This window comes from Rhineura floridana, chromosome 3 (genome assembly GCF_030035675.1).
Source record: "Rhineura floridana isolate rRhiFlo1 chromosome 3, rRhiFlo1.hap2, whole genome shotgun sequence".
In the NCBI taxonomy this organism is placed as follows: Eukaryota; Metazoa; Chordata; class Lepidosauria; order Squamata; family Rhineuridae; genus Rhineura; species Rhineura floridana.
Genome location: NC_084482.1, coordinates 156,756,716 through 156,779,938, shown reverse-complemented (window position 1 = coordinate 156,779,938; position 23,223 = coordinate 156,756,716). Strand labels below are relative to the sequence as shown.

The window sequence follows — 23,223 nt, the reverse complement described above, 5'->3', positions numbered from 1 at the left end:
GCCAGCTACCCATGCCACCCTCCCAGAGCATCCCGCTCAGACTATAGCAGCGGCTTGGGCTACCTTGCTCGGTGTGTGGGCACACACGCACGTACGCACGTACGCACGTACGCACGTACGCACATACGCACGTACGCACGTACGCACATACGCACGTACGCACATACGCACGTACGCACGTACGCACGTACGCACATACGCACATACGCACATACGCACATACGCACGTGCGCGGTAGCATCTCCGGGCGTGAGTGTTCGCCTGCCAGCTTTGCCGAGTCCGGCTCCGCCTGTCTGACTGTGCCGCCGCGCTCCCTCCCAGCGCCGTGTGTGTGAGAGCGGGTGCGTGTGAGTGTGTGAGAGCTGCAATTGGCAGGAAGGGGCTGAGCGAGAGGTTGACAGCCGCAAGTGGCTGCATCGCAGGCGGCGGAAGCGCGCACCCCAGGCACCACACGGGCCGGCCGGGGACCAGCAGGCGAGGGGAAGGGAGGCCGGCCGATGCCAGCCTTGCCCCCCCCTCGATTGGGGGCTTGGCGGGTGGGGAGAGGAGACCGGGAGCCTTTGGGAGCCCTGAATTGAGGGGGGGAGGCTGAAAGAGAGCCTCCTTCCTCGCCGGCTCACCCCTTTTTCCCAAGGGAAAGAGGAGGGGGCGCAGGATTCTGGGGTGGGGGTCCGTTGCATTGCGCGAGGGGGCAGGGCAAGGCGAGTGGGTGGCAGCAGCTGCCTGCTGCGGTGCTTGGCACATTCCCAGTTGCTAGAATGTGGGCAGGAGGGCATACATGTCGTTATTACCAGGGAAAGGGGGTGGGTGGAGAAAGAAAGGGAGAAGCGACGGGGGAGGGGAGGGAGATCTCGGGGCCAGACATAACACAAAAGCGAGGAAACGGGTTCCAAAGTGGACAGGGCTAAATCAAGGCAGCCTCACCTTGAACAGTTTCCTGTGCATTTGGGCTCCGCTAGCCGAAGCAATTGGGGTCTCTGAATCCAGGCAAGAGTCGCTGCCTTCTCTCCACCGGGCGAGCCAGCTCTGCGGGGCTGCTAAGCTTGAGCTGCCACCGGAAAGAGTTCTTTTCCTTTCCGGAGCAGGGGAACTGGCTCTGGGCCTAAGGAGGAGCCAGCCCAGCCTGGCCTCCACAGCCACCGCCTCTTCACGCATGCGTGGCTGAGGGGGCCGCTACAAAGCCGGAGATCCACCAGTTTGACTGACATATGGCCGGACGCCGGAGACGGCCCCATTTTCCCTGAGACTCCGGCAGAAAACCGGAGACCTGGCAACCCTAATGGTAAACCACATCTGAATACCACTTACCATGAACACCCTATTTAAAGGGTCGCCATAAGTCGGAATCAACTTGAAGGCACTCCATTTCCATTTTTTAATATCACTCCCCTAGATTTCTTAACTGTATTTTATGTATTTTAATGTTTTTTGTGATTTGTATTGTGTATGGTTTTATTGTAAGCCACCCTGGGTACCCGTACTCCCTCTGAAAGAACAGGTCTGTAGTCTGGGGGTACTCCTGGATCCATCTTTGTTGCTAGAGGCCCAGGTAACCTCAGTGGCTAGGACTGCCTGTTACCAGCTGCGGCCATTTCTGGACCAGGATAGCCTGACCACTGTTGTCCACGCACTGGTAACCTCCAGGCTGGATTACTGTAATGTGCTCTATGTGGGGCTGCCCTTGAGGTTGGTCCAGAAGCTGCAGCTGGTGCAAAATGCAGCAGTGAGACTGCTCATTGGGGCAGGGTATCGCCAATATGTCACCCCACTGCTGAAAGAATTGCACTGGCTGCCCATTTGATACCGGGCCAAGTTCAAGGTTCTAGTTTTGGTGTACAAAGCCCTATACAGCTTGGGACCAGGATACCTGAAAGACCGTCTTACCCCTTATATACCCAGTCGATCACTGTGCTCTGCAGGTGAGAGCCTCCTGCAGATACCATCTTATCAGGAAGTTCGTTCTGCACAATATAGGAAACGGACCTTTAGTGTGGCGGCACCTACCCTGTGGAATTCTCTCCCTTTGAATATTAGGCAGGCGCCATCTCTGCTATCTTTTCGGCACCTTTTGAAGACTTTCCTCTTTCAACAAGCCTTTTAGGTTGAGACCTATCCCAGTCTGCGTCTGTGTTAGAATTGCTTAATATGTTTTTTTAATAATGTTTTTAACCCTTTTTAAAAGTTGTTTTTTTAAATGTTTTTAACACTGTTTTGTTTTAATGTATTTTAAGATCTGTTTTTATGATGTTTTAAAGTGTTTTTAGCACTTTGTTTGCTGCCCTGGGCTCCTGCTGGGAGGAAGGGCGGGATACAAATTAAATAATAAAAAAATAAATATTAAATATTGTAAGGTAGAAGACAGGGATAGAAATATTTTAAATAAATAAATCTTTTTGTGTCTAGCAAAGGTTACAGTAAGGTCAGGGCTTTGGCTCACAGGCTAGATGTGGAAGTTCCATTCAGACCTAGAGTCTCGCTACATTCCTCAGGAAAAGTATATTCACCCCCCATCTCTTGGCTTTCTTTCTCTTTTTCTTTCTGTATGATTTGGTGCAACTTTGAACATGATTGAGTTTAGGGTTTCTGTCTTATGCTAACTGTAACATTAGGAAATGAGTGATTGGGTTAAGTTAAATGCTGCTCGTATTAATTGTAATTGAAAATGCTATATTTTTACTGTTTCCTCTTTCAATAAACCAACCTTTTTTTTTTCTTTTTGTGTGCTTTACTGGGGTTGAAGGCAAGGTTATATACACGTAGGAGTGACATGCGAGTTTAATTCCAGCAAAAGGTTCCTCTACACTCTCAGGGGTGGCCTCTTTGAGTACCCAGTGGGTATATACACGTGTGGGGATTCACATGCACACATGTAACAACATATAAATGTGCATTCCAAAGTATATCCAGGCTGATGTTTCATTGCCATAGAGCAGTATGAGGACACTGATACAGTGGCCAGGACCCATTCACTTTCCTCTCAGTGAAACCTTTCATGCCTTTTCCTGTGAATATCTTGCTGGAAAGGGGAGATACTTTTTGAAAGGTGCAAACTGGCCACCACATCCAGTATGATTCAGCTTCTCTCACAATACAGTGTGTAATATAATGATAACTTTATATTTTAAAAGCTAGTTCATTTCCTACATGGAAAAATCAATTATGCTGCTCCGATTTAGGACAATGATTCTCAGCTTCCTATCCAATAGCTATGACCCTATATTGTTTCTGCTGAGGATTGCATTCCTAAAGGAGATAAATGTCAGGAGCCACTACTGGTGGAGGGCAGGGCCAGAGCCACTCTTTCTGCCACTCTCTTTCCTCTTCCCTCCTTGCCACATTTTCCCCACCCTGCCGTACACGTTCAGGAATAAACGCAGTGCTATGCATCTATCATCTTGTAACATTGCTATACAAAGCTGGCTTGTAACTGAACTGTCATATCGTTTCCAGCATTCTTGCTATGTCACAAGAATGGGAAACCACTAGTACTTCCAAGGGACATTCACTTGTGTCCTTCCTAGGACTTGCGGGTCCCTATGTTGCCATCTCTGACATCTAGCTAACTCATTACAGTCTCACTGTGGTTAGATATATCTACTGGCATGTTGGGTCCTTATGTAGATTTACCATCTCTTAATCCAGATAGGCAATCTTCTTGCCCATATAGGGAGATCAGAATTAAGGAAAGAGCTGCCTCCCTCAGGCAGCACACAAACTATATTACCCATTGCCCCAACCCCCTTGCGGTGTCTACCCAGAGTGCTGCTAGTTTTATTTTATACATTTATATCCCACTTTTTACAAAGTGGCAAACAAAATATCAAACAAAAGAACAAAAATACTATCAATAAAATAACACTAAACTGAGTAATATCATGTAACTGGGGCAATGATCCACCAAGTTCCAGACTCTCCGGACCTCAGCACCAGACTTCCACAATCTATGAATGGCTCCTGGAGGACTACAAGGCAATGTGTCCCCACAATGGATGGTCTTTGGCACTAAATGAGAAGGTGGAGAATGTGTCCCAGGAGATCTGAAACTGCTGGCTGAATCCCAGGAGGAGGCAAGGTGAGAAAGTCTCTACTTGCCACTTAGTCCCTTACTTTAGCTCTGTCTCCCTCCCCCTACCTCCCCTTATCTGGTAATTTTCATTGTTCTTACAGGAAAGATACCAGGCCTGACATTTACTCCTTACTCACCATAAACCCAGGCTACAGCAATGCATTCGAAGAATGCAACCCACAAAAGGCATACACCGCTAGCTGCATAGTAGTCAAAGAGTTGAAACACATACATGCCACCCTGAAAAAGAGGACAAGAAAAAAAACCATGAGTGCTATTAATACACCATCCCACCCCCCAAAAACTGTGAAAAGCAAGCTGACCTTCATCCCTATCCTTCACATCTATGAATCACTCTGCAGAAGATTACCCATCTACAAATATAGCTGTCAATCAACTGTTGAAGTTATAAGTACATAGTGTTGTCCTCTCCAGAACCTGCACTTATTTCCTATATAGCAGGCATTTTGAAAGAGCTGGTGATTGACCAAAATTAAGCCAAAATTAAACTGCTCCGACACTGAACTATTTCCTTTTTAAAGGACAGTATTTTAGGATGGGTGCTTGTAGAAATATGATGGAGGAAAACAACTGGTCTTCAACAGAAATTGCTATAATGTGACCAAAATATATGGAAGAACTGCTCATCAAGAAGCTTCCTAATGTACATGCTGGTACATTGCTTTCCCCTCAGTATGAGATTTTTCTCTCATGCACAACATTCCCCCCATTTGTTCAGTATTTTCTAGAAGAATTTCATCAAGCTCTAACTACAATGAGCTAAACTTCAACCTGGACATACACTTCCCACACCCATCACATTTGACTAACTTTGTTGGGTGCATATCTACAGCAATTTATAATACAATATCCTGGAGAGCTGAGCAAAAGCTCACCTTGGGGAAATGCAGTGCTAGATAAAAGGTGCACTAATAATATAGGGCTTAAACTGGCACGGGCCTACAATGGCACCACTGGTGAATTCAGAGAAATTGAAGATTTGGATAAGGGGTTCTCAACTTTTTGTTTTTGGACAGAGTAACCCTTTGAAGAACCTTGCTTCTCTCTTAGGAATAGAGGGGTTGTATCCAAAGTTAGGTTCACTCTGGGTTTACTCTGAGCAGGGCTAGCACTGGTTAAAACCCACAGAATGTGTCTCATGCCCAGGTCCGTTTATTTGTATATCTAACCCAGTATTGTGTTTTCTGGCTGGCAGCAGCTCTCTGGGGTCTCAGGGAGAAGAGTTCTCCTGATCCTGTTGATCCTGGAGATACCAGAGATTCAACCTGGGACCTTCTGCGTGTGAAACGTGTTCTACCATGGAGCTATAACCCTCTTGCACTGTGCCACTTGACGTTGCAGAATGGATTCATATTGAAAAGTAAAGCTGCATCAGCCACTCGTACTTACTTCAGTCACCATAGTTAGTCCCAGAAGATAGCTGAGGAAACATATTATAGCGATGAAGATTTCCCGTCGGTAACCCTTCCTTAGGAAGGATGGGTACAGATCAACTAATGATGTGATCTGTCCTTCAACTTCAACAAACTGTCACAGAAGGAAAAGGGGGGAAAAAAAGACATCCTGAACAAATGCCACAAATGTGTTCCCATTCTTTTATTTTAAAAAGCATCCCTTGGAAATAGCGTTGGCACTCTTAGTGGAGAAGCTAAATCCGTTCACTTGCTGAACCTTTCAGCAAGTCAAGGTTACAGCATGTGAGTGGTGTTCAGCTGTGGCCTTGCTCTCAGAAGCCCTCCCCCCATTTTTTAAAATTAGCCAACCCTATGCTTGAAGTTCACGCTTACATATGTAAGACTCATGGATCAAATGAAAAAGAACATTAGTCTATTAGAGATGTGGTGTGTTGCAGTACTTTGCATGTTGTAATGGACGATAAAAACAAAGTGCTTCTTAGAAAGAAAATTTAAATTCATGCAGATTTAAAAAGCATCCCTCTGCATGCAGAGAGCTCCTCAGGAGAGCAATTCCCCCCTTTTCCTTGAGCATGTGCAGAGCAGTACAAAGGACAGACAATCTGTTCACAAGTCCCCTATTTCCATCTAGTAATGTGGATCAAATCAACACCCATTTCCTTATATTAAAATAAGAATGTAAATCTAGGTGAGACGCTCAGAAAAGGGGAATCTTAGGGGTACTTTGTAAGACCAGTTGTCTTCACTGTAAACAATCAAGAAGGGATAGAGAAACAGACATATTAACCATCCTGGTCTCACATTTAGGCAACCACTCAGGATGGACAAATCTGTCAAATTTGGTTTCTCAGTATTTAAGTCTTTAGGTTCAGTGTGCCACATTTTCATATCCATTTGTAGTTGTTTTTCAACTCACAAAAGGTTTTCAGGATTTTAATTTCTTTTAATACACACATTTTGCATGCAATTTCCCCTAATATAACCTATTTTGTATGTGATTTTTCACTAATACATGCGCATTTGTATGCACAGTTTCCCCCAGTATCTACATTTCTGAACACATAGAACTTTGGTTAGAGAACTGCATCACAAAATTCAGAGGAGTGTAAATTTGAAATAATAGTTGCGTTTGAGTTTTATTTATTTATTTATATTCCCCCCACCCTCCCAATAGGGTTGAGTCAAGTTTGCATATTGTTTCAGGAAATGCACAATAGGAAGGTTCACATTAAAAGGTGAACAGAACTAAATTTCTCTAACTTACAAATCACCATATAATTAAAAAAGAAAAAAGAATACCAAGCAAGGTAGCCAATGTAAATTGGGGCCGCCTTATTAGGAAAGTAACACATTTTCATGTACAAAGCAAAGGAAGCAGCCTAGAGAGAAGCCAGTTATATGGTCCTTAAGTATGATTGTTGCCTAGTAATGTTTAGACTATTACAATGAGTTTCAGCTGGAGTTGACTTTGAAGGTGGTTTGGAAACCACTTAGTTCAGAAAATAGCTTTAAGTTTGCTAATGATACGAGGCAGTATGGATGTATCACACTGGCTGGTGCACTGCCAACTTCAGTAGCTCTCAGTCTGATTTGGGGCTTGATTTAAAGTGCTGGCTTTCACCTTTTAAGTCAGAAGGTCTCACGGTCCAGGCAGATTCATGTGGAGGCAGGTGATCCTTCAGATTCCCTGACCACAAGGGTATATGAAGGATGACCTGCCTCCACATGAATCTGCCTGGACCTTGAGACCTTCTGAGGCTCTCCTCCAGGTGTCCCCATTAGGTGAGGTGTTGCAGGTCTTTTCAGTGGTGGCAGCCTGGCTATGAAATATCTCCCACAAAGGGCTCCCCTGGCACCCAACTTGATGTCTATTTAGAAAAATACTTTCTGCCACAATTTCATGAAAAATATCAGAGCAACGTACAACAATTATGTATACAATAAAAACCACATAAAAACAAAATTACAGATCAAACAAGATAACTATTACAGAAAGAGATTAGACAATTAAGCCTGGCAGCATAGAAAGTTTTCACCAAACATTTAAAAACTAATACGGATTTTGGCACCACATGAAAGAAAAATTTTCCCTTTTAATTTGTTCTAGCTCTACTTTATCTATTTTCCCTGTTTTTATATATTTTATTGTATGCAGTTTATTTTTGGTGTAAACCAAAAAAACTTGGTTATAGGGTGGAGTATAGATACTTGAAATAAATGTTTATGAACAGTTGTTACAAGAGAAAGAACTACAGCCTGGCTTACAGTGTAAAGCTTGTATTCCATAAAGCTGCCATTCTTCTGTCACAAAGTAAAGAGGCTGTTAAGACTTTGCAATAAACAGCAATGCAGACTTACAGAGCAATCCAAATGGTGGGAAGCCAGTGGAGGGGGAGGCTGGAGGAGCAGCCAATGGAAAGCTCGGCAGAATCTATTTCCTGCTCAGGAGCCACCGCCCTGGTGGAGTACCAGCTCCGTGAGGAGCTGTGCGCACAAGTGGGAAGGAAGAAGCCAGCTCCCACAAATTGGCCTCCTGCAGAGTAAGCACTCCCCGTAGACAGCCATTACAATTTGTTTACTGTGCCGGCCTTTTGGCCGGTGGAGTTTCCCTGTGGATTGGGACCCAGGGAGGGTTCTGAACCCATGGAGGATCTCGTGTAAGTCCCCCCTGTGGCTCTGCCCTGCCACACCTCCAGAACGCCCCAGTATGGGGGCTTCTGCTGGCTTCTGTCAGCCCTCCATCCGCTGGGCTGGCCGTCCCCAGTGGACCTCCGGCAGCACTGGCAGGCTCTTGGTGATGGCTGGTGGTGGTGGAGCCCAGCCTGGAGCCTGCCAGCACAGCCAGGAGGCTGCGGCATCCAACTCCCCCCAGCCTAGCAGAAAGGTGACTTGGGCTGTGCCCTTAGTGTGGCCAAATCCTGGTCTCTCTTGTTTACATTTCACGGTAGGTGGCCCATAGCTCCCACACAATTATTTCTTTAGAGTGATGTCTGCTTCACTGATAAACACTTTGATCCATGAAGTTATAATTCAGTTTTTGCATTTCAGCAATTTTTGTAAGACAAGTGATGATCTCTGGCATTATTCATACATGCATGTTCATCACTTGATAAATATAATAGCAAGTAATGGCATGTATATGAAACAAACTTCCATGGTTTGGTATCACCTTAAAACCAGTACAAAACAGTGCACACATTCTGTAGCAAATCATTAAAGGTGATGTAAAGGCATGTGTGAACTGCATCTTACAATTTAGCAATTATTTCATGGCCTATACATTCTCCTATTACTTTATTACACATGGAATAGAAGTAATTTTCTTTATACAAGTTATACATCACATTTGTTTCTGTTAATGAGCAACAGCTGCATTAGTACTTTGCTTTATATGGCTAACGCACAGGCTATTGCATTAAAACCTGTCCTTAACCTAGGGCCTTTTTTAAAAAAGTATGCTTCTATATTTTTTTTCTGTTGCAAAGTAACTATAGTCCAGCTTGCTCTAAGCTGCTGTAGCATTCCAAAATCCTGCTTGACAGCTCTCCAAAAGCAAACAAAACATTAAGTGCTCCAATTAGTTTTAATTATTCCACACAGTGAGAAATGACTTAAAATTACTAGGCAACCCTCAATTTACATAAGTACTTGGTTGCAGAACCACAGCACCAAGCATGTTTTAACATTCAATTTGGAAGTGATTAAAAGTCACTCACTGGAGTTCAAAGATTAAGCACTAAAGAGCCATTTAGAACAAATAGAATGCTTTGCCAATTTAAGAGATCAAGTGAGAAACAGCCAGAGGGAAAACTCCACTAATCACTGCTCATATGAGAGGTTTTGAATTCAGTAAACTTTCTGCCCCTGTCAACTAGATCTATTTAATGTTAAGGCTACTTTCCCAAAGATTAAATAGGAGCTTGTTAGTTTAAAATCTTAAATACCCCTAAATCCCAAGTACATCTGTGCAACTAGCAATAGTCTAGAAATTATTAACACATTTCTTTGTGTCACATAAATAGGTCTTTGGGGGGGAGGCTCAATTTTCCCAGGGAACAATATCAATATCAATGTGTATTGCACAATTTATCTAATTATTTTTTAGCTCCTGGGCTCCTGCTGGGAGGAAGGGGGGATATAAATCAAATAATAAATAAATAAACCCACATATCCATTAGTTTCAGAAGTAATGGCTTGGTTTTCAGAGGTGCTGAACTCTATGGCCGCAATCCAACACACACTTACCTGGGAGTAAGTCCCATTGAACCTAATGGAGCTTACTTCTGAGTAGACATCAGTTGGATTTATTTATTTCTTATTTGGTTTATGTCCCGCCCTTCCGCCCAGCAGGAGCCCAGGGCGGCAAACAGAAGTGCTAAAAACACTTTAAAACATCATAAAAAAAGATCTTAAAATACATTAAAACAAAACAACGTTGAAAACATTTTTAAAAGCTTTAAAAACATATTTTAAAAAAGGGTTAAAAACATTATTAAAAAACCTATTAACCCCTCTTAATTAGCTATAAATTTAATTAGCTGCTTATTATACTGCCAGTGCATATGCTGGCACTGATTAACAGGTTTCATAAGTAAAGCAGGTTAGCAGGCCCCATTGGGACTCTTACAATTTTCCCCACATTACCCATTGTTTGGGTCTCTCTCTGAGTCAAGGTGGGTCCCTGCAGTTGCACTGGTGGGAACACTAGAATGGACAGCGATAGTCCATGAGTGCAACCGCATAGCCCCAAACTCACCATCACCCTAACCCTATGCAGGTAAGCAGCGGCGATGCCAGTGCTGAGAGGGAGGCACCAGCTCACCGCACAAACTATTACTCATGCCTTTGAGTCTATCTCTGTGAGGTATGTCAGATGAAAACAGGGGTTATAAAGAGCAAAGACGGGGAACAGGGCAAGAAAGTTTGCCAAGGAAATGACCAGAATATCAGAAGCCAAACAGGATGGTTCCTTCTTCAGTCACTTTGGCCACATATCTAAACAAGACAGTAGATTGGAGGACAAAAGTGAAGAGGATGAATGTGTGTGTGTGTACCTGCATGCAGTGAGAATGGTCTGGAAGCAACTAATGCAGGTTTGGTTATGAATCTGGGTGTAACCTGAATCTGAGCTGCATGGGGGAATGCTTGTGAACTCCAAATCTGTTGATCTGAGCATTTTAAGGAAGAATGGAACACAAGTTTTAACAGTACAACAAAACCCATTATAGTGAAGAAAGCAGACATGATGGTATTTTTATTGCATCAGTAACTTAAATTTTGCAATGAGGCTTCAAATTCTGACAAAATTCCCTCATCCCATGTTCTGAAGACACAGTTCTAATGAACTCTTGATGCCCTTGGCTTGCTACTGGCCTAGGATTCAGTTTTTGCCTTTCTCTAACTGTTTAGGTCAACAAAAGATTTGTAGAATGTCAGAACTCTCTGGCAGGAAACAATCAATGAGTAATATTTAGTCACCTTTCTTGGTTATCCTTTCTCTGCTAGAGAGAAACATTTCTACAATGTTTAGGATGTGTTTGCCCCAGAGCAGAAAATACAATAGCAGGAATTCTATTTACAGTATTAAGTTTTCTGTCATACACTATGGATGCTGTGTTTGTTACTATGGCTACTCACCTGGCTGTCCAGGCCAAGCAACAGAAGCATAATAAAAAAGAGAATAGCCCAAAAAGTTGGGAGTGGCATCATGGACACAGCTTTCGGATAGGCAATAAAGGCCAGGCCTGGACCTAGAGGAATAATGAGAGAGAAAGAGGAAGGGGTGAAAGGGAGAAGATACAGTAAGTAAGCAGCTCATCTCAAAGGCAAGACTACCCTTCCTCCCCAGAACAGATGCTTGGTTCCATTCAGATAAACCCAAACCCAACTGAAGATTCCAGAATGGAATTCACTCGGATCCTTTATCTGACAAAGAAACATGCATTGCTACAAGAGGAACTCCAGTCATCAAATCCAAAGCTGTTACTTTTCCATTGTCAGTCTCACCATCTGCCTCAAGCATGCCAAGAACAGGTCAAAGTCTAAACATATCATTCAGAAAGAGAGCAAGACAGAAGAGGAGCTGCTGGCTTCTGGAGTAAATGAGACGGAATTATAGTATGACCAGTTCCTGTGGTCTTTACAAACAGAGGGGGAAATGCTGCACATTTTCTCTTGGATTTTGGAATACCCATCCTTGGACAAACAAAACCCATACAATATCTTCTACAGTTTGGGGTTTGTACTCAGTAGGCCGGATTCTGAGCTGGTGTAAGCTGCTGTAGTCCTACCAATGCCAACAAAAAACATTTCCATACAGAAACAAAGGAAGTGGCCTAACAGCTTCCTTTTGAAAAACTGATTATCTGAATAATCAAGCATCAGTTCCATCCTCTGGGAGGGCTAGTAGCTGCTTACCCCAGTCTCTAGAATGAATTCATTTGCTGCTATCGCTAAACAGTATTCTCTTATGATATTAAAGCAACAGCTACTATCTTTTCACTCTAAAAACAAAGCTAATGTCTCTCAACTAATATTATTAATAGCCAGTGGTAGTTTATTCCATAACTTCATTGTGAATGAGCCACTAAAAACTGAAGGCAAACTCACTATTATCGCATATTACATTCATGCATTACTATGAGGGAGTTTTCATTTTATATCAAAGCCACTTATTCAGGTGCAGTAAATAACTGCAAAGAGACAGATGCTATTATTTATTTTTTAAAATATTTTGAGTGTTTTGAAGATGATGGAAAAAATTGTATCAATACTTTTTATCCAAGCTTTTGTTTAAACAAAGTACACTGGAGTGCTGGAATGTTCCAGAGTCATATTTAAAACACCACTTTGTTTTTTTCTTCTTCTGCCTGTTACACAGTAGAGCAGGAGAATTCTCTCAACAGATTAGCACTTGTCATTCACCACTGATGCCTTTGCTACCTTTCATTTTCCATTCCATTTAACAAAATGGGAAGGCAGAAAGGTCAACAAAATGGAAAAAAACCCTGACACTCCAATTCTGAATCTACGGGCTTCGGCCCAGAAAATTAGTTGAATGCGACCCACTGAAATTAATGGGATTTAGGTTAGCTGTCCCCTTGATTTTAATGGACATTAAGTGCAAGCAACTTTCTCTGGGTTGGGGACATAGGGGCAAATCCTGCTCGTGTCATGCACTTTACAAACATCTCTGGCTGGATGAGGAACAGCATATCTTATGCACATTATTCCCTTCCAATAGCTGGGAATGAACAGACAGAGCCTTTTTAAAAATGAAAGTTGCAGTAATCAGTTATTCAGGAAGGGAAATAGAACACCTGGGTCCCTTTCCCCACCAAACAATTCATTTAAAATATTTTCACTTTTTTAAAAAGACTATGTTCATCTCTAGCTGCTCCATATGTACAGAGCTAAAAAGTACAGTTATCCTGGGTTCACCTCTCAAGTGACCCATTTTTGCCACACTCTCTCATAAGGCCCATGGAGCTCACTCTGGCCAACTATTTTGTTACTTATTTGTTGATTAACTCATAAAGTTACTTAGGCTAATCTCCTATCCATATGCACCTGGAAGAAATTCCTACTGAACTCGTAGTTAGGATCAGGTTTTGCCACTTTTTTATAAAAAAATTCCCTTAATGCTATGGATGAATAAAGCATGCAAAATTTAGACCCACTGGCTACAATCCCGCAGTAGACTCACAGCAGAGACCTATACTTGTTCACTAAGAAAAAATAAAAACCTACTGTGTTCAGTGTGGTTTACTCTCAGGTATGTGCGCCTAGGTTTGAAGCTTTAAGCATGCTCAAGTTAACTGAAATCAATAAGGCTAAGCAACCCCAACTCTTTAAACTTAAAAAAAAATAGAGCACAAAAATAAAATTTGAGGGGATAATACAAATCTCCACATGCATTCCTCACCACTATTAAAATAGCACCATAGGAAGAAAAACCAATCTGACAACATGGCATGGCAAAAATCACAGTACAAGCTTTCCCCACAGTACCCACATGGGTGACCGTTGTCTGCTGCCTGAGATATGCATTAATATTAGGGCAGCTAGAGCCTTTTAACGGCTTCACACTCAATTCCAATTCACATGTTGTGCCTCTTCAGGCTGTCTTACAATTCCCAAGCCTGCACTCACACGGAAAAATAAAATGTGTAACTTGGGTTATAATGGATATGGCCAGCAGAAACCTCTGGGGAGCTACAAGACCTTTTTACTAGGTGTTGCAATCATCTGCAGAAATTGCTGCCAGCCAGGCTAAGCCATAGAGATTTAAGTAGGCTCATATGGATTGTAGTAAAAAAAAATCGTATGGTCTAGCATGCCTGAGTTTCAGTCAGAATGAACTGGAGTTGCTGCACTTGCTCAGGTGTTACAAGGGAAGTCCAAAGGAATGTGCATGCTTTGTTCAAAAGTTAATAGTTATAGGGACACACTGTCCTTTCAATACACATGTATCTCAGGAAAATATGGAAATGTGTGGCACACTGCTCTATACACAAGTTGGAAGAGGGGCCGGCTGATCTGAGTAATCCTCCATATGCTGGGAAGGCTGGAAGGATGCAAAAAGGAGTACTCGGTTTCTCCCCCCTCCCCAATTTCTAAACAACCTCATCACAGATAGCATCAGTTCCATCAAGATCCTACACTAAAACATACATGTTGCAATAAAAATCAGGTGTACTCTAGCACAGCTATAATATCTTGAGCAAATATGGTGGGTCTATTGAGATTTTGGCAATCATATCTATTAGGAATTTGATTGAAGCAAATGGAGAGTAATCTCAGAGGTTGACATCTTTATAAACTGTTTACATTTCACATATTTTTGACTCACGTTCCGAGAGTTTCTTTTAAACTCAAACTCAAGTCCATTTTATGTTTCAGCATATTTTAAATACATTTCAGACTATTACAACTCTTTGAAATAAACTGCTGAGCAATTTTAATTTTCAAAATCTCTCCTTTTTGAGGGGTTGATTTAGTTTGCAGTACTTTGCTCACACACTGAGTGGCAGTGCCCACCATCACTGCCACCAACACCATCGTACCTGACTCTGCCACATCAGCAATGTCCACCCCTTGCTCTTGTGCCATGAAGCCCAGGACGGAAAAAATTGCGAAGCCAGACACAAAACTGGTACCACTGTTCAGGCATCCCAGCAGCAAACAGTCCCTAAGTCACACATATATGTCATGGAGGAAGTTAATTGAAGAAAAAAATTGAACCCATGGTTCCCTACACATCAATTAGGCTAACACACTAAACCCCTTTGGTAGGAAACTTGCCTATAGCAGTTGTATTTGTATTTATTGTAGCTCCCCAAGGAAGTCATTGCACCTAAGCAGATTGCATAGGAAAAGAAGATTTGTGTCCCAGCATCTATCCAGACCTAAAGAAAAGATGAAAGAAAGGCCCATTAGAAGATGGCATTTTGCACCAGCTCTGGCCATTATTTACAGCTAGTCCAGACTATGCAACCCAAAAACATTCCTCACCCCATATAACAAGAAAAAGCCTGCTCATCGACACTAGCAATTGCATTCACTTGCACCATTCAATATCATATCACAACAAAGTGAATAAGAACACGATCAATTTAAAAACAAGACAGAGAATTCTATACATACAGCCCCAGGTTTGTGCATCACCAGTTGCAGATACCAGCAGACTAATACAGACACAGTTCAATATCAGCTCAGCAGTTTAAGGATCCCAGGCTCTTGGGAGATAATGATGCTCTGCTTAGGCGGAGGGTGGGGATATTCAAGCCCGGGGACCAAATATTGCCCTCAGAACTCTCCCCAGGTCTCCTCAGCCACAACCCGCACCAGCTCTACTTCACACCCTCCTGGAATGTTTTTGCCTGGCCGGAATGTGCCCTTGCATTCTGATCATGCCTCTTGCTTGCCTGGTATGCTCGTCTGTGTGTGTGTGTAGAAACAAGCCTACAAACAAAACTTGCATTTGTAGCATCACCCACTTTTGCATCTGGCCCCTTCCACCACTGACATGTGGCCCCAGAAGGCTGGCCAGACAGGAATGTGGCAGCCGGAAGCATCAGAAAGGAAAAGAAACAGCAACTCTCATAACTACAAGGCTGCTGCGAAGGTGTTCCAGATGGATTGTACCCAGTGGCATTGCTTTCTGTTTTGTAACATATATTGCTTTTAATTTACTCCTTATATTACAATCGACATATTCTTATTTGTATTAAGCAGTTGAATATAGTTGTATTGATGCAGCCAGTACTACAGAACAAAATATTAAGAACTATACTCCTGTACTTTTCTAGGGGCACTATTTTCCAAGTATTTGTATGAAAACAAATTTCTGCAAAAACAGTGAAAGGTATTCATTGTTTCCCATTTTATCTTATTGTCCTTAACTGCCTTCCCCAAGGGTGTCCATAAAATACGGACAGTTGCAAATACTCACAAGTGCTTCTTACCGTTCTGTTTGCTGCTCCATAACTTTGTTGCCTTTAAGAACTAAGCAACAATTATCTCCCTTACCTTGTCCACAGCCTAATACCAACAAAAAGCTGAGATGCTATTATTGGGACAGAGTTTACAAGCCTCAGAATCCTTCTGATATAAAAAGATATACACACATGGAAAATACATTAACACATTAACAATAATGATCTTTTTGACAAGATACTGTGGGGGGGAATAAAACCATGGATGAATCTTCAATTAGGTTTTGACTGCTTCTCTTTTATGAGAAAATCTACTGTTCATTCATAGAATCATAGAATAGTAGAGTTGGAAGGGGCCTATAAGGCCATCAAGTCCAATCCCCTGCTCAATGCAGGAATCCAAATCAAAGCATTCCCAACAGATGGCTGTCCAGCTGCCCTCCTCACATTTTGTTTTACTGCATGGGAAGAGAAATATCACTACTTCCAATTCTTAGCAACCCACCTGTGGATCTGCTAGCCGAGAGATGTCAGGGTAAAGATAAAACTTGATGCCCTCTGCAGCTCCAGGTAAAGTGACACCACGGATTAACAGAACAAAAAGCATGACGAATGGGAATGTTGCTGTTATATACACAACCTGGTATTTAAAAAGCAAAATATTATCACTTTTGAAAAATAGAGACACTACTTTAATTGTGTACACCTGGAATTTGAGGTTACAATTGGGCCCATCCCTATTTAATGCTTCTGTTTGCTGTCAGCTTTCAATGGTCAGTGTTCCCTGAGCTGCATGAACATTTATCCATCATGGCAGAGGAAGTGCATTATTTGTAACTAACAGCAGGGATAAAAGGCTTTTCTGCTTACTTTTAAATTTGGTCACATTTCTATTTACAGTTCCCCCACATCATGCTATGTCAGGGACAACCAACATAGTGCATAAACAACAACACCCATCATACCTGAACCCAGGTCATGCTAGCTAGGTCTGATGGGAGATGTGGCCCAAAACATCTGGAGGACACCTCATTTGCAACCCCTGCCCTATGTTTCCCAGTGTAATTCCTTTTTAAAAGTACAAATCACCTGTATAATCACTCTTGCATGTACATCTTCTCAATGAAAAGTTATGTGGCCACTTGGGAATTAATATGGACACAAAGAAGATGAGACATTGGCCACATTCACTTATTACAGTAAGCCATCAACCATGGCTTACTGTTTTATGAACAAATCATGCTCACTTCCCTTCTACCCACTCACCCTACCCCACAATGACAGGAAAGAAACCACAATCCCTGGCTTAGTGTTACATCTGAACTAAGGATCAGGGCTAGCTTCACTCCAACAAACCATAATCCCTGATTTAGATGTAATGCTAAGCCAGGGATCATAGTTAGCTTCCTCCCAACATGAGTTAGAAGGAAAGGAGAAGAGCAAAGTGGGCATGTTTTACTCATGTACAGGAAGCCACGATTTACGGCTTACCATGATGTGTAAATGTGGTCATAGGAAGTGCCACAGACTATAACTACGCTTCATTAAACTTAAACCTCTTTGACAGCAACTTGTTCAGCTAACTTGCTGTTAGCTCAAGCCAGCAAGCCAACACATTTCATTCTCATTAAGATGACATTATTATTGTGATGGATGCAGATGGCATCCATCACCATGATGAAGCATGCAGTATTAAAATCACATATACCAGAAGTGAGTGAAATTTGAGCACTAAAGATCCTTCCTCACTTTTCCTTCCTTCCTAAGCATGCTCGATAGAACTTGCTTACAAATATTTTTTTACCTGTCTCTCATCACGAGATTCCAGGGGTGTATTAAAAAGTGTGAATACAACTATTCACATATCATATAAAAACAATATTGGGAGGGGAAAGCAACAAGATAAAAGACAGGCTAAAAACATAAAGCTAAGGAACAAAGCAGCATTAAAGTAGCAAATAGCTTTACTCATAGCAAAAGTAAAAGTTCATATGTTTATATGGCCACCTCCTCCTCCCATTTTTACTAAAGTCCATAGCATGGCAGACCATTTCAAACAACCCAGTTCAACATAGATCCCACTGTAAGGAGCCTATGTATTAGAAACAACAAGGACCTGAGTTGTCTGAAAAGGTCAAAGTGCAATCATCTTAGCACTATACTTTCAACAAACATGTATCCTGAAGATGACAACAGAATCCGTCATACGATAATCCAGATAACACATGTTGTAAACATATAGATCCTCCCCAAAAAAGAAAAGAAAATAGGCTTGTGGCGTCTTATGGCATAAGCTTTCCTGGACTAGTGTTTGCTTCATCAGATGCATGGTTCTAGCCCAGGAATCATTACCCTTTTTGTACCAGAGGGCACATTTCAAATTTTAAGCAAATCGTGGAGACGCCAATCATAAAATGGCTGTCATGTGGGTGTGGCATAACACACTAGAGGAGACATTCTGAAGCTTTTCCCACATATTTCCATACTAGAAAAGGTTTGACTCCTTTTAATTCTGCCTGCTATACAGCTGTTAAAGGCATGAGAACCCTGCTTTTCCTTAATGCCAACCCTAAAATCAATTTCAATGGGTCTGCTCTGAATAAGCCTAACAATGAATATCACTCCATGACTCACTGGGGGAAATATGGAAAACTCTGAGGTGAATTAAGCTGAGCACATGAAAAGAGCGAAAAGATGGTCCTTCTAGAAGAGTGAACAACAGAAGGAAATGTGTGACTGTACTGGGCATAAATGCTATCTTGCTGCATGCAGGGACTAAAAGAAAATAATTCCTTGTTGGCAACCAAACTCAAAGGCACTAACATGACAGCAAGTGCTAGAAGGCTTCTGTTATAAGGGAGGGTACAGGTAAGCAAGCAGAAAGTTTATTAAGGGCAACAATCGTTATCCTTTTTTAACAATATTTACACTGTAAGCCCAAGAAACATGCAAGAGGTTCAAAGGTACTTTTAGCGTCTTGTGTGTGTAAACACAAAAGGACAACTGGATCAATAAACTGCCATAGAAATAAGACAGTTCTCCTTGCTTCTCCTGCAGCTTCTGAGATCTGCTATTGTCCCTATAAGCTTCTGGAGAAAAGAGTGCTGGGCTAAATTCTGTATGATCCAGCATGATATTTCATATAGTGTTTTTTAAATCCTTTTGTGAAGACACTGCTTAACTATTACTGTCACTTGCTTCAAATGGGAGCTAGCTGTAGTGAGGTGTATTCCATTTCAGTGTCACATGGCAGGAGGAGAGAGACAAATAATTATGTGTAAACAAAGATTCACTACAGCTTAGAATTGATGTGTGACACTCAACTCCATGTGGCCCACAGCACAATAATAAGTTGTGTTTCTTCACTTGGTGGATCATCTGATGGGTTACAGTTCAGTGGCAGAGCATCTGCTTTGCATGCAGAAGATCCAAGGTTCAATCCCCAGCACCTCCAGGTAGGGCTGGAGAGTCCCCTGTCTGAAACCCTGATCAGTCACTACCAATCAGTGTAGTCAGTACTGAGCTAGATGAACCAATGATCTGGCTCAGTATACGGTAGCTTCCTATGTTCCTACTGTTTCCAGCACAGGTCAAGGATGAAGCCAGACATGATCAAATGAGAATGTCTTGTAACCAGGGATGTAGTCGTGCGGGGTTTCGGCAGGTCTCAGACCCTTTACTTTTTGGGGAGCAGGATCCCAGCAGGGTCCCTATGTCTCCAGCATCCTACAAGCCAATCAGCATGAAAGAGGAGTGTATTGGCCACTAAGAAGAGACTTCTAACATGCTTCCCTGTCCTTTCCTGCTGATCAGGACCAATCAGAGTGAAGGTGGAGAGTCAGCCACTGAGAAGACTCTTCTCATTGCTAACACTCTCCTCTTGCATGCTTATTGGTTCTTAGGCATTACAAAGGATCTCATTCTCAACCTCACAGCAAAAAAGTGGGGAGGGGGCATGGATGTGATTAACATGAAGAGACCCTGCACTTCTGACTTTGCCACTACACTACTGCTAGTAACACACATTGTTAAACGTGGCCTTCTTCTGACTGGGTGTCCCAAATAGCTGAGTACATGTGTGCTTTCTGGAAATCTGCATCAAACACACTCACCCCCTCAAATTTTGATTGGCCTTTGTTTATTTATTTCTGTTCTTCTCCTAATAGGGTCAGGTGATGCCACCTGGTAATTACAGCTCTGCTACTTTAATATCGTTTTGTTTTTGTGAGAATTAGTTTAGCCAGATAAAAGCTCCTGAGATACATCTTCCTGCCTCTTAAGTGAACCTCAGGAGATTAACAGGCAGATATCGAAGCCTGCTACACCATAATACAGCCAGTCTGATTTCTAAAAGCAACACATGTAGCTACACCAAACTTTCTACGTCATGTTCCATTTTCTTTTGGAAAATTACATGGACATTCTTTTTTTTTTATGTCTACAAATTTCTCCTGAATCATAAAATCTCCCATTTTTTAAATTTATTAAAATTAATAAATTAGATCCTTGCCTTAGTTATTTTTCCTCCTTTCTACATGAAGCAAATAACTGGAAACAGTTTATAGGACATGTAGACATGGTTATTCAATCACAATGTGTTGTTGCAGGGGTCAGACTATCCTGGAACCATCAAGGGTCAAGCATTTCCATGCCTTGCCCCTTTACCCCTGCTCTTTTTGACCTCTTTCTGAGAACCTTCTTTTACCAACAACATGAATGCATTTGGCTTTGAGTTGTTATTGCTTTTTAAATATGTTATTATTTTGTTGTCTTAAATTGTTGTTAATTTTTATTGTTCTTCTCTTACTTGTATTTTGTATTTCAGTATATTCTTTGTGAGATGCCTTGGGAGGCTTTTTGGGCAAAAGGCAGCACAGAAATAAATAATAGCATGACTATATTTCCTTCTTGACCTCTGGATGTGAACGAGTAATAATCTGCATAGAAGTTCATCCCAAATATCACTCTTAATTGTTAGCAAACTCTACTTCAAAGCTAATCAGCCTTTTTCACCCTAATATTGCTACTGAGAAATTATTTCAAAGTAAACTAACCTAGCACATTAGGTCAATGGGAATTAATTTTAGGAAAAATATTTTCAGACAGAACAAATTTGCTTCTTCGGATTAAAAAAAGTGCCTTGATATTGGAATGTATGTACTTTGGTCGTGTTCCATATGTTTTTTAAAAGGGAGGTCTGGCTGCTATCTAATTGTTACCATTTGGTAAGGCATGATCTTACAGAAGTAGATTGACCTTGTTGACAAATGTGGACCATCAAAGAGGTCTGTTCATCAATTTTTTAAAAAAGGATATAGCATATATGAATGTTCAACAACTATGACCTTGGACAAACAACTAAAATATAGAAGCCAGATGTTGTAAGAGTTCTTCAGATCCCCCCCCCCCAGCTTTTAGAGGGTCTAGCCAAAGAGTTCATAGAGGAAACTAAGTCATAAATGCATCCTCAATCCTTGGATAAATAAGGAGTAGGTTGAAAGGTTCAAAATTTCATTGAGAACATAACCTTTGTGAAGAAGATAATTCAATGATATTAGGCCCAAGATTTGGTATGGGTGCAAAACTGTAGCATCAAACTAATTTCTGAACCTATTTAGACACTTAGGCTACACTCCTAAAGTATGTGTGAAGGGAGAGGAATACAAAGGCATATACCACCTCATCTTATGCTCTGCTAGTCTCAAGCACAAGTTAGGGTGGAAGAATGTATTCTTATATTCTTCTGTCCATTTCCTAGGTTTTTTTTTTAAAAAAAATCCTTCCCGTGGGAAACTATGGGGCAAAAAGGGGAGGGGGACACTAAGACAACCTCAGAAGCGTATCTAAATTTTTTCCGTTTGAGATGCATCGCAGGTTTGAGAGGGCCTTGGATCCAAAGAGAACACCCTGCTAATGTCAGTGCTCCAATATCAGCTGCTCCAAAACTTCAGAGAAGCCAGCAGTGAGGAGTAGATATTATCTATCCTACCCCCCTGGAACGCCCTTCCAGGGACCATAGGTTTGCACCCTTAGGCTGCAACCCTACACATAGTTACTTCTCATTGAACTCAATAAGAATGTGCTGAGAAAGGAGTTAATGCAACTCTCCTTTATAATACAGTAGTAAATGTTAATAAATCCCATCGAGGTAATTCATAAACATTTTCTGGTGTTGGATGAACTGTTCCGTCAATTTTTTAAAAAAAATATAGCAATGAATCTAGCCTTTAAAGTCCAGGCTGAAACAAGATGTTAATAATTACAAAGGGAGAGGGAGCAAACCCTTACCTTCCCGGTGGACTTCACACCTTTCCAAATGCAAAAGAAACATATCACCCAGACAAGGAGGAGACAAAGTGCCAGGTCCCACTTGAGAACACCAGGCTCATCAATTCCTGAAGACAAGCTCAGTACGTTGCGCCTTTAAAAGGTAAAAAAAACAAGAAAAACAAAGCAAGACAAAGATACAATAAAACAAGTTGAACAGCTGCTTTGCAAGAATCAGTCTCTGAAAGCAGAATAATGGTACTTCCAAAGTTGCCTAAGAGGGCTAACTAGATACATCAGAAGGATACACTGACTAATGGGATCTTCTGTTTGTGGTCTTCCAGAGAACCGAAAGTGATAATTCATTTGACTTGATCTCATTCTCTACCTTTTCCCTCCTCTTCTCTGCCCTCATGTGTCTCTTAGGCCTAGTTCTCAGGACCAGATGACACGACACACAATTCTGTGATATTTCTCCCAACACTTTTTAAAAATAACATGCAATCACACAAGGCTGAAATCAGGAACAGAGGACCATCAGGCAGGAGAAGCCATTTCCCCTTCCTGTCGTTTGTTTCTGCTCAAAATAATCTATAAATCATTTTTGTCTCCAAAGAAGAAAATATACAGGGTTCCCAGAGCCTCATGGACAAAAAGCAACTGGGGTGGGGGCAATTTAGAACAGACAAATGACAGGAAGGAAAGGGGCAAGCAGCTCCCTCACTAATCCTTTGATTCATATTTCAGCCTCCAATAGCTATAGAAGGAAATTTCACAGCACTGTGTGGCCTATGTAATTTGGCCCAGAGTGAAGTGGCGAATCTGTTCAGGCTGTGATCTCCGTTTAGGCTGAGAAAAATCACATGACTAAATGCTCCTTCATGCAGAATAAAATAAAATAAATAAATAATCAGCAGATATAAAGGTGGTATGTCAAGAGAGAAGGATAGATTGCACTCTTCTGCACTAGAGATGCTGTTTTCTACATGGACAGTAGTGTAGTGGCAAACTCAGACGT

The 23,223-nt window shown here is 41.8% G+C and overlaps 1 protein-coding gene across 6 annotated transcripts in view; it reads right to left on the bottom strand.

Moving 5' to 3' along the window:
- SLC6A6 (solute carrier family 6 member 6) overlaps positions 1–23,223 on the bottom strand; it is a 108,600-nt gene that overhangs the window by 14,087 nt on the left and 71,290 nt on the right. For 5 of the 6 annotated variants that reach the window (XM_061618432.1, XM_061618427.1, XM_061618430.1 and 2 more), the window contains 7 exons: positions 22,227–22,359; positions 16,444–16,578; positions 14,806–14,909; positions 14,568–14,692; positions 11,140–11,252; positions 5,477–5,614; positions 4,204–4,306 (listed from right to left, as the gene is read on the bottom strand). In XM_061618432.1, the coding sequence (XP_061474416.1) occupies positions 4,204–4,306; positions 5,477–5,614; positions 11,140–11,252; positions 14,568–14,692; positions 14,806–14,909; positions 16,444–16,578; positions 22,227–22,359 (851 nt within the window). The remainder of the gene's footprint in view (positions 1–4,203; positions 4,307–5,476; positions 5,615–11,139; positions 11,253–14,567; positions 14,693–14,805; positions 14,910–16,443; positions 16,579–22,226; positions 22,360–23,223) is intronic. The other variant, XM_061618428.1, reaches the window with a different exon arrangement.